This window comes from Raphanus sativus, chromosome 6, assembly GCF_000801105.2.
Source record: "Raphanus sativus cultivar WK10039 chromosome 6, ASM80110v3, whole genome shotgun sequence".
Lineage (NCBI taxonomy): Eukaryota > Viridiplantae > Streptophyta > Magnoliopsida > Brassicales > Brassicaceae > Raphanus > Raphanus sativus.
In genome coordinates this window covers 15,558,808-15,570,820 of record NC_079516.1, presented here as the reverse complement: position 1 = coordinate 15,570,820, position 12,013 = coordinate 15,558,808, and the positions used below count along the sequence as shown (strand labels likewise).

Below are 12,013 nucleotides of genomic sequence, written 5' to 3'. Positions count from 1 at the left end.
TTAAATTAAAATATATTAAAAGATATTGTCAAAAAAGAAATAGTAGAAAAGATATTGGTAATATCTTTTGATATCTTATTTTGAAATTATTTAAACAATATATTAAGAATGTATGTATTTAATAATAACTAAATTTGTTATATACAAAATACTAAAAATTAAATAAATTAAATGGACCAACCTAGACTATTTGTAGGTAGATAAAAATAGGACTCTATTTTAATAGATTAGATGTATAATAATATTTGTTAGATAATTAAAAAAATTACAATCTACTAAAATAAATAGTTAGTTAGAAACTTACCCTGGAGGACATTGATTTTAGCAAATCTCAATAAACAGAGAATGTTGTTCTCTTCACCATCTTTGCAAGCAGCGATCATATTTTCAGCAAAATTATCCCAAAGACAACACCCAATGTGTTGATCACTGATAATACACGTTGAGTAGTTAAAATGAATCATATAAAATAGGTTTATTAAGATTTTAAAAAAATCAAAAGCAGTTTTTCAAGTTACTCTGTATCAGTTAACGTAAGTTCCAGCCTTTTTTGGGCTTCCCACCTACTTGTACAGCATGAACTTGGCCAATATCAATGGCACGCCCAATAACATCTAAAAAAATAAAACAAAAAAAGTAATTAATATAAATCGAAACCAAAAAATGTTTTGAGGAAAATAGCAGTAGTGTATTTACCAACTAAAAAATTTGAATCAAGACTTCCACTCAGGATTGATCGTAAAGGAGTTAACGTCATGAAATCATTATCGATTTTCAGATTGGAGTTGGTGACATTGGTACTGCCTGTGATGGACATCTTGTATTTGTGGCCTGTTGCTCTGTACTTTCCGGTAGATGGAGCAACTGTGAAGTTCTCAATAAACTTCCATTGACCAACCTGGAGTTTCTTCACCCGAGGAAAAAAGCTCCTCTTGCAGGTACAATGTATTTTAACACCCTACATTAGAAACAATAAAAATCAGCTTAGACTTTTGACAATATAATGATTCGCATAACAAAAAGTGTAAATAGCAGAAAACTTACGGTTTTATCCGCAAGAATAAAATCTAAAGAGTTTCCTCCAGCATAAGTTGAGTGTTGAGTCCATGAGTGAAGAACTTTGACTTCAACTTTCCAAGTATCTTTGAATGGCTTAACATCGTTCAACAGTGGGACTGTGTTGGATGTAACGATAGACATTAGTGTTTTACTTAATGATTTTGAGGTGAAGACTGTGTTAGAAACTTGATGCATATTTATAGGTCATAGATAGGAACGTGTAGGTATAGTTAAGATATTCTAGGCATATTCTGGTTTTTGTAGTTTGTTTAATTAGTTAAACGTAGTTAAGATATGAGATCAGAATTTTTTTTGATATGAGTTAAGATATGAGATTAGAAATTTGTTTGAGTTTGTTTTTATAATATATCTATTCAAGATACTTATAAAAGATTTGATCAAATCTAATATTATGATGAAGAGATTAATTTTTAGGGATTTCAATATTGTTGGGAATGGGATAAGATATATAGTCGGGATAGAAGGAAATTTGTTAGAGAAAATTAATCATTTTTTCGAGAATATAAATCATTTTTTTTCTTTCAAAACAGATAGAACTTTTATTAACATGTATTAAAATATGTTGTTTTTGGTTGATTTCTGGGTTGCTCTATACACAGTTTTTTAGAATGAAACATTTTCATCATAAAAACGTATTTAAGCATATGTTGTTTACATTTTGTTCTATGGCAATGTTATGTTATTTTGGAAGATCAATTCTTGTTCTTAACAAAATGTGTACGATGTGATATGATGCAGGTGAATTTAATTTTAGATGAATGTATGTGATAAAAGTCTTTTGAAAGATAAATTCTTGTGCTTGAGCCAATTTGTATGATATTATATGATATAGGTGAAGATGAGTTTAGATGGACGTATGTGATACGATAATTCTAACACATTCTTCAATCAATTACCTTTTGGTTCAGTTATGTATGATCTAATTATATTAAGAAATAACCAAACATATTTAAAGTCGGTATTGGTTAAGGTCAATTAGATCTGCGCATGTAAATATATGGTTTAATTTAAATTAGTATGTTGCATTAGAAAAGAAGCGTGATATCCTAGTAACAATAATGAAAGATGCCAAAATTTAAATGACAACTTCTAATAGTAGATAAAAACCAATCCCTAAATTAATAGATTAGATTGATGATAAGTGAATTGGTTCACCTATTTTATATATTATTTATATTTTTTTCCAATTTTGATATGAAACTTTTATCCTTATAAGTAAATAGGTATTGCTGGGGAAACTTAATATGAGGTCTGCAGTATAATCAATACGGTACGATAAAGTTAAACAATCCGGTTCGGATGACATTACATTTTATCACATGGCCACACATATATAAAGCATATGTATCTTATTTAAATATCTAGAAAAAGGTCTATCTGTCGATCGGTTTTTTTTTTTTGATGATTAGCCTGAATCTTTCAATAGCTCTAAGAAATCTGTGCACCAAAAAAAAAGCTCTAAGAAATCTCAAATTAATAAAAAAAAATTTTAAAGAAATTGCAACTTTATGTTAATCGCCAACCAAAGATATATGGTCTAGCAATAAGACACGCACACACAACCAAAAAAAATGGCATCCTTATCAATCACTTCTATTTAGATTAATATTCGAGGTTCTTCTCCCAGAAGTTTCGAATAATGATTGTTACAGATCACATTAATCTTAATCTTAATCATCAATTATAATTTTATAATGTAAATCATGAAGGCTAACGTGTATTCTTTTGCGAATATCACAACCTCTTTAATTATCCTGAAGAATCAATGCATTTGTAAAAAAATTATGTTATAATATCATTTGCAATAAAGTTTCTTTAAATAATAGGGTACTACTATAATAAAAAGTCATTTTCAGAACTCAGTGCCCCTACAAAAGAAGAATGGCATTTTTCGTACAGCCTCCCATGATTGTTAGGAGAATGATTTATAGTTACAGCGATAATTAGTGGTTAAAATTAGTTCATTTTCATGGTCAAAAAGTTGATTATCCATAATATTGGAAGTAAGAGAAACCTTGAAAGAGAGTCTATATATCGTTCATATAAAAGACGCAAACTCTAAGAAGAATATGGTTGAAAGATGATTAATCTTGTTAGACGTGATACACCATATCGAAGTTCTGATTTGGGATATATAGAGAATACTTACCCTTCTTATAAACCAATGAAATATCCACTTTAAGTATGCTAGTACAGTATGAAAATATTATTTTGACAATTGTTATTTTGTAAGGTGAACAGACGCAATGTAGAAACAACTTGACTCGAAAAAAAAATTACCAACTTTGAAATGAAACCATTGTTGTATTTTGACATGTTAATTATGCACTTTGTATGCCTAACCTTAGCTCTCCCTAGGCTACGAACCGTGTCTTGCTTACCATGTCGAAATGAACTAATCTTTTTCTGCCGGACTTAATTCCAATTGGTGGGTAAACATCATAATCTGATTAATGAAAACTAATATTATAGAATAATTTATGTGTAGATGGTTTCATGTAAGTTATGTGATTAGGCTAATTGTTGAAACATTAAACTATGTGCCAAACTATTCTTGTGGGCATCATTAGTAGGAACATTGCAAAGGAACCACTTAGAACCAAACACACTAGGTATCATCATCTAATGAATTTGTTAACTAGATATTCTTACCTGACCATGCATTCTATGTTTAGGATATTAATGAAATAAAAACTGATTTGAAAATATAAAAAATACATGTATATGATGAAAAGAGAGAAAGCTGAAACAATATTGGTTCCAAAATGTTCTTGCCACTATCACTAATTAACACATATAGAATATGAATCATTTTAATAAAATTTACTATTTAGTACATTGCAAAATTAAATCAATAAGCCTTTTTCTTGAATATATCATTTCTCATTACTCACTACAATTGGATAAATTATATGAAAACCATGCATGATCATATTCTATATATGGCCACAGGCTGAAATAAAGTTCTCTTGTAAAATTAAAAGATTCATGTATTATTTAAAATGTCAATATATAAAATATAGGATTTAATAAAACATGACTTTCATATTTTACATTATACATAAACGACAACAAATCATCTGATACATGTACATACAGAAACTGAATGCATCAGAAATAATCAAAAACAAATTACCCTCTTTGTACCAGATTTATTAATAGACTCAGTAAAAAATCAGTTTTCTTAAATAAACAAGTTCTTAATTTATTAAAATCAGTTGTATAATATAAATAATCAGAATCCTTCACAAATTTAATGTGGGAGCAAAATTTTAAAATCAGCACAGAGCCCAACTATTATTTGGGCTGGCCCTGGTTAACAGCATTGCTTTTGTCCGTATGTTTGTCTCCGTAGCTTGGCTTAAATAGTTAAATTCTTCGTGGTTACTGTTTTGGCGTGCTTCGTGACTATTTTAACCGATGTTATTACTACAAGATGACTAATGATGAGATAGAGGCGATCATAACAGATGAAGAAGAAGAACCAATGACCGATCAAGGATTTTTAGCAGAGCAATACCATACAGAACTATATCGATCTACAGTTTGGTTTAGACTTTATCGGACCACTGTTTTTTTTTTGAAAGAAGACCTAATTCGCATACTATTTTCAGTGTTTAAGTATGTATATTTGTATGCACACTAATGTCATTAAATGTAAATATACTTTCTACAAAGCTGATGGATGCAAATACGATACTCTCTTATTTTAACTATGTTTAGTATGAATGCACACATAATAAAAAAAAATATCAATTTTTGTAAAATTTATTTTAATTATATAAAAATTATTAAATAAAATTAATTTAATTAATAAAGTTACACTATTCTTATAACCGGTCAGAAATGTCAAATAACATTAAGCTATTTCTAATGTAAGGTGAAAGCATCACTTACTTTGTAATATTTTTCAAAACATTAAATAAACTGAAATAAGAAACATATAATGTTTTACATTGTTAAGTCGTAGTTAATTCTGTTTCTTTTTTTGACAACGTAGTTAACTCTGCTTTGTTTGGACATTTTCTAATATACATTAATGACTAATTGTATTTTTAAGTCTTTATTGATTATTATATGGGTTTTCAAGTGACTCGTTGAACATTTGGATTTTTACAAAGAGTATAAGGCCAATCATCACATGGCTTGATCATCCTGTTGTTGACGATTGATCCTAACATAACCTTAACCATGTTAACATGACCAAGTTTCATGCTACTCGCTCTATCCTTTTCCATGTTCGACAAAACTTTCATCAAAACACCCACAGACAAGCACTGGTGACATATTGAGCACGTACATTTTGTTATACTTCAAAAACGCAGTTTGCCAAAATACAGAAACCAAAAGAACCATTATAAAGATGAGAAACTTAGGCAGCAAAAAGATACGATCTGATTCGTGTTTCCGGTAAAGAGATTAAACAAAGGTTTACTTAAGCAAGAAAAATGGTAAACGTCATGTCATCAATCTGTCTTTTTAGAAGAAGCTCTCGACTTGGCGCAGTAGTCAAACAAGCTCCCATCGAAGCATCTCCTAACAGCTTCTTTAGATAAGTAGCCATTCTCGTCTTTAGCCAGTAAGTATAGTACTCCCCACTCCATTTTACTCGCTGCCCTGTTTCCCATTTTCTCACACCACTAAGAGACAGAGAGAAAACAAAGAGATAGAGAAGAGATATTGGACATACCAGCCAAAGAAATCGAATGCGTTGCGGTTAGCCTCAGTCATTTGCCACAGCTCGTAACGGGTTAGCTTATCAGGCACGGTACGTGCGTACTTACTAAACATGTTCTCAAGATTTGCTGGAATATACCTGAAAAGTTTTCAAGTTTATAACCACAAGTCCAACGAAGTGTGTAGTGGACACTGGGTTTGAGAGACTAACCTTCCTTCAGTGTCGTAAGTGGAAGTGTCGCTTCCATGTTTGGCTCTATGGATGTTCTTGATGTAAATCGGGAAGGAAAAAGAAGGTATCCAACTCTGATTCATGACAAAAAAAAAGAAGAGAACATATTGAGTATCCTAAAGAGACAAATATACTACTCTCAGTAATAGCATAATTTTAAAAGTTAATAACTCAATTTATGTATTTTGCACTTCTTTGAAACTATAGATCCTAAATTTAGAAATATATATAAAAAATTTCAGTTTTATACCATTATATCACATCTGTTTAATACAGATTCACATGATTTACACATGATAGAAGACGGCCTAACTACTATACATCTTAACTGAGATGTGGATGATAGAAACTTACAGGCGATGTGGCGTAACTCATGGTAACATGCACGATGAATGTCAGAAAGAAACTAAAGATCACGTTGAAACCAAGTTCTCTAAAACCTGAAGCAACGCAACGCAACACAAAGCAATGATTAATGATCTAAGTATTGTTTTTTTTTTGTTTAATTGTTCTCTAATAATACCTTTGAATGTCTCCGATGGGTAGATGACACCATCACCATCTTGGTCAAAGAAGGCAACGTGCTGCTGAAGAACAGACATGTCCTGGTGCTTGTGTCCCCTTGTCCCGTTAACATTTTCCATGTCAGGTGCAACCATGGCTCGAGGCACATCTATTTTCAATCCACCAAAGAACAATTCAGAATAAAATCATACAACTAATTTTATTCTTCTTTTAATGATTAGGAATTCTTGATCTAAAGTTGTGTTCATTTCCTAATTTGATATTCAAATCAAGTTAGATTAAATTAACTATTTTGGAAAGTAGATTTCTCCAAACATAGTTGAACTTGCGATCCATTAGATTTGTTGTAGGTGATCCAAGTTATCCACTATATATCATTCATCAATCATAACAAGACTATGTTTCAATCCCGCGTAAGAAAGCAACCGAAGAGGTCTTGATTGTTATATTTTTTTGAAAGGATTGTTATAACTTTTGAACGGCTTTATAAAATTTGTGGATTTGATTTACCTCTACAAAATAAATTGTAAACGCTGTGGAGGTAGAAAAGAACACAAATACGGACATGAAACAAAACAAAGAAGAGATGGAGAGAATGTATACGAACATGGTTTTGGGAGACGATCATCGAGATCAGTCCGGACCCTCCTCTCGGCCGTCACCGGAGCCTTTGAAGCCACTGTCGCCATCGACTCTGATCCTGCATCTGTCGCCATCTCTCTCGTTCTGTATTGATTGTGGAGAGAGTGTTTTGTTTTTATAAATAAAGAGATGTGAGAGAGAGTGCAACTGATTCCAAATAACTCGCGGGAGTTTAACTTCGCCTTGAACAACCACCTCCTATATTGACACGTGGTCCGCTTTACACGTGTTCCTATGACTAAGCATTTTTGCTTCTTTTTATTAAAGGGTAAGCATCCTTTTAAATTTTTAATAGTTGTTTAACATAATATCAAACCAAAAATAAAAATATATCTTTTAATCATTTGATTGCAAAGTTTTTTGGGTTTACCTGGACATATTTCATTCGGGTTGTTGAATAATTGTTTTTTTGCTAAAAAAAAGTAACGGTTCTATTAAAGACACGTACCTAACTTTCGGGTGAAGGTACAACCAGTATCAGACTAATCTTTTATAATTAAAAATTTATAAAAAGTTATGCTCGTATGCGCATAATTTTTTTTTGTCAGTACCTTGTACATAATTTTTTTTTTCAGCACTTTGTACATAATTTATCAAGACCACAAAACAGTATAAAAACAATATAAATTTTTATTTAGAAAAATCAAATTCCATAATCTACTATCGTATAAAATATAAATTTACTTATATATTTAATTTTTAACAAATTCATAAATATTGTTGAAAAGTCCAACAAATCTTATTCTAACTAAAAATACCTAATAAATAATATTTTAACAAAAGAACCCACAAAATTTATTTATTTAGCAATACTAATAATTTTTTTTTTGAAAATATGCCCCATTAATTTGGATGATAAGCATAAGCCCAACAAATCTTATTCTAACTAAAAATGCCTAATAAGTAATATTTTAACAAAAGAACCCATAAAATTTATTTATTTATCAATACTAATAATTTTTTTTTTTGAAAAATATGTCCCATTAATTTGGATGATAAGTCCAACAAATCTTATTCTAACTAAAAACGTCTAATAAGTAATATTTTAACAAAATAACCCACAAAATTTATTTATTTATCAATACTAAAAAGAAATTTGAAAAATATGCCCCATTAATTTGGATGCCCCAATCTTTGGCTTGGGTGGCTTCCCCTTTACGCCGGTCCTGGGTACAGCCCATGGATAGACCTTCTCCTGTGCATTTAAATGAGCCGAAAGCAATAGCTCATATCCGTGTGGCCGGTGGGATTTGAACCCGGATTCGCCGTATTGGATTTTTAATTCTTTCAAGCGTCAATAGACCACCGCCACCGGTTGAAGTTGAATAATTGTTCTTTTTCTACCGAAAATATCTTTTATATTGTTCGGTCTAAATGCTAAGAACAGCAGATATTTTTGATTTTTTTTAAATCTAAATAACTATCTTATTTTCTAAATTACCTTTTATTTTAGTTAATATGATTTTCTGAATGCTCAATTATATATTTTCCCAGTCTTCAAAAAAAATTATATATTTTCCCATTTTTAAAACTAAAAAGTAAGTAAAAGGTATTAAGAAAAAAGTAAGCAAAAGGTTATGAATGTGTAAAGCTTTACACAAAATAACTATTTTCTTAGAAAACTAAAAAATAAAATGATATCATCATTAACACAAATCATTCAGAATCAGTTTAAAAAATGAAAAAAAAAACACATATTATTCCAAATGTTTAACAAATCTCCTTATCTGATATTTCAGAGTTCTCCACCATCACCTAATTAATTCTTTACAGAAAAAAAATGTTGCCATCTTCCACAGTTTTAATTAAATTATATCGTTTCAATTATCATTCACATACAAAAAAAAAAGTTAGTCTAATTCAACGGTGCTTCATAACTAGAATAATTCACTGCTACAAATTAAAATTTTATTGCACTTTGACCAATCAAAATATTCATATTTTTTACTAAATTTAAGAGAGCCAAAAATAACCATTAGTGGGTCCCGTTCTGGATCTTCTACAACAAAGAAAAAAAAAAGAATATTCGACTGTGTGAAACTCTCAGCCGTTAATAGAGCTACACGAGTGGAATCCAGCGGCCAGGAAAGCTTTAGAAAACCCTGGTGGACACAACATAAAGGAGAAACAGAGTTCTTTGAAGATATCGAGAAGACAAATACTAAAAAGAACCAAAAAGCCTTCTTCTTTGATCAGTCATCATCACCAGGGCCCCTTGTGTTCCGTGCCGCCGCTGATGAGTTCAAGTACGATTCTCTCTTCCTAATCTCTCTCTCTATAGTTTGATGGTTAAATGAAGAGGAAAGTTATCAACTTTCACCTTTTAAGTTTGTGAATTTTTCAATCCAAAGGTTTGATTTTGTTTCCTGATGGGTTAGTTATGATCTTATGAAGAGAGAGTTTTATGATAAAACCCATTTGGGTTTTAGATCCTAGAGTTGCCTTTTAGGATTGTAAAAGTTTTAAACTTTGATTTTGATTCTGAGTGTGTCTTTTAGTAATTGAAAGTATTCTCTCTAGCTCATCAAAAGCCATACCTTTGTGAAAGTGGGCTGTAAAATTTCATTCTTTAAGCATTGATTCCATATCTTATTATTATGTAATGGACTTTCACTATCTATAGATGTAAAGATTCTTCATTGTTTTTCTTGATAATAAGCACACTAGTTTTGTCCTCTCATTTCCTTTTAGTGTCATTAGATTTCAGAGGTAAGAGTTTTTGTTTTTGATCTAAAAGCAAAACAAAAAGTTGAGAATATTCCTGAGCAGACTGTTTTTGACTAAGAAAAAACAAAAAAAAGAATTTATTCAATGGTTCATCTCCTCTGCATAATAAAAGTTATTATTCCATAGTGAGTCTCACTCATGCATCAAAATTTCATTGCAAATTCATTTTTTCTCCATTTGAGTTTAGGATAATACTGTGTGGTGTTGTGACAAAACTGCTTATTTTTTAAGATGACTATGGCTAATGATTTTGGATATTCAACATCTTTTTCAGCTCTGCATACTCCTCCTGTAGAAGACAGATACCCTAACTCTCTCTGGGGTTCATCAGGGCAGGAACTGATGAACAACCCTGTGCCTTATCAGGTGGTGGGCTCTGGTGGGTATATGTTTCCTTCTCCCTCCGGAATCTGCAATGTTTCACCTGCCTTATCTCATGGAAAGATGCCCCAAACTCAGCCACCTGTTGCCACCATGCCAAGTGACAGGCAGGATTGCTTTTTGGAAGCACAGTCCTCGTCGTTGATGATGAATCATCAGCACCTTCCGGAGTTTTCAGATCCGCTTGAAGACTTCTTTGATTTCTCTGACCATGTTCCTGTTCTGAATCCAACACAAGGAGAGAGCGGTGACCTAAGGGTGGGCGGTTCATCCGTGGAGCTTCATGAGAAGAGCGAGTGGCAAAGCTGGGCGGATCAGCTGATGTCTGATGGTTCGGAGCCGAACTGGTCTGAACTTCTTGGAGATCCAAATCCACACAATCCAACACCAACACCATCTTTGGATGTACCGAGGCAAGAGATAGTAGTAGCTAACCAGCAGCAGAAGCAGCAGAATCAGGTGGTTTCGTTGGAGGAGCAGCTGAACTCATCAGCTAGTGGAGCAACAACTAAACAGCGGATGAGATGGACACCAGAGCTTCATGAGGCGTTCGTTGAAGCTGTTAACCAGCTTGGTGGTAGTGAACGTGCGTAAGCGTTTCTTCTTCTCTTTGTATACAGTGGAGGAACCTATTCTTTTCTTGACTTTTTATTTTTGTAATTTCAACCATAGGAGCCACGCCTAAGGCTGTTCTGAAGCTCTTGAATAACCCTGTCTTGACCATTTATCATGTCAAAAGCCATCTCCAGGTTTGCTCTTACCCAATGTTTTATATCTGTTGCATCTCATGATGTTTCTCTGCTATGCTTAAGTCTTAACTCATTTCTCATTTTCTACTGTCTTTATATTAAACTCTTTTTCTACAGAAGTACAGAACGGCAAGGTATAAACCAGAGACTTCAGAAGCTACAGGTTAGGATCTCATATAGTTTCACAAAACACTTGTACATAGGCCTCTAAAGAACTGGTCACTCTCTAGGAAATGCTAAAAAGTCTCTGTATTCATCTTGTTTCTTTTGTTGCACAGGAGAACCTCAAGAGAAGAAGATGACATCTATAGAAGATATCAAATCTCTTGACATGAAAACGTAAGAAAATCTCAGTTTTATGACTGCATAACAAACTAGAGAGTATTGATTGTAAATGTGTTACAGTACTTGTATGTGTTTCTATAGCTAGTTAATTTATGTTTTTCTATTTTCTTTTTTGCAGGAGTGTTGAGATCACACAAGCTCTAAGGTTACAGATGGAAGTTCAGAAACGTCTCCATGAGCAGCTCGAGGTAATGACAAGAAAGAGTATTAGGTTGGTTGTGACTATTGGCTGATGTTTGTTTAAATTTATATGTCGCAGACTCAACGGGCGCTGCAGTTACAGATTGAGAAACAGGGCCGATACCTACAGATGATGTTTGAGAAACAACAGAAGTTAGAAGAGAACAACAAGAGCTCTTCCTCATCAAAGCAATGCAACGGCGCATCTGCAGAAGCCGAATCTGGTGTTGTTGTGACACAAACAGGGGACCAAACTGAGTCTGCTGCTTCAGCATCAAGGAAACGAGCCAGAGAAGATTAGTTTAGATTGAAAAAAACATATTAAGGTTGATTTGGTTGGCCAGACATGTTTATTGAGAGTTAAGTTGTAGGTTGTTTTGTGGAGTAACACAGAGATGCATTAAACTACAGTTTTGTTAAAAGCAAAAAATTGGTTCTTTCATAGTTTCATAGGAAGCAGTTGCTTTGAAGATTA

The 12,013-nt window shown here is 32.3% G+C and overlaps 2 protein-coding genes across 4 annotated transcripts; one reads left to right on the top strand and one right to left on the bottom strand.

Moving 5' to 3' along the window:
• Positions 1–5,366: 5,366 nt before the first annotated feature.
• Positions 5,367–7,281, bottom strand: LOC108810972 (peroxygenase 2-like). Its single transcript, XM_018583038.2, has 6 exons — positions 7,122–7,281; positions 6,513–6,662; positions 6,344–6,429; positions 5,969–6,063; positions 5,771–5,896; positions 5,367–5,697 (listed from the first exon to the last, which is right to left on the bottom strand). Exons 1-6 carry the CDS (start codon positions 7,228–7,230, stop codon positions 5,547–5,549), a joined length of 717 nt encoding a protein of 238 aa, XP_018438540.1. The 5' UTR covers positions 7,231–7,281; the 3' UTR covers positions 5,367–5,546.
• Positions 7,282–9,203: 1,922 nt separating this feature from the next.
• Positions 9,204–11,990, top strand: LOC108809552 (protein PHR1-LIKE 1-like). Of its 3 annotated transcripts, none has more exons than XM_018581690.2 (7): positions 9,204–9,402; positions 10,158–10,850; positions 10,937–11,013; positions 11,131–11,176; positions 11,292–11,352; positions 11,477–11,546; positions 11,618–11,990. In XM_018581690.2, exons 1-7 carry the CDS (start codon positions 9,393–9,395, stop codon positions 11,837–11,839), a joined length of 1,179 nt encoding a protein of 392 aa, XP_018437192.1. In that variant the 5' UTR covers positions 9,204–9,392; the 3' UTR covers positions 11,840–11,990. The 3 variants fall into 3 exon arrangements, with proteins under 3 accessions (XP_018437192.1, XP_056845628.1, XP_018437190.1); XM_056989648.1 differs by lacking the exon at positions 9,204–9,402 and adding an exon at positions 9,432–9,507; XM_018581688.2 differs by lacking the exon at positions 9,204–9,402 and having other exon boundaries at positions 10,100–10,850.
• The last annotated feature ends 23 nt before the right edge of the window (positions 11,991–12,013 follow it).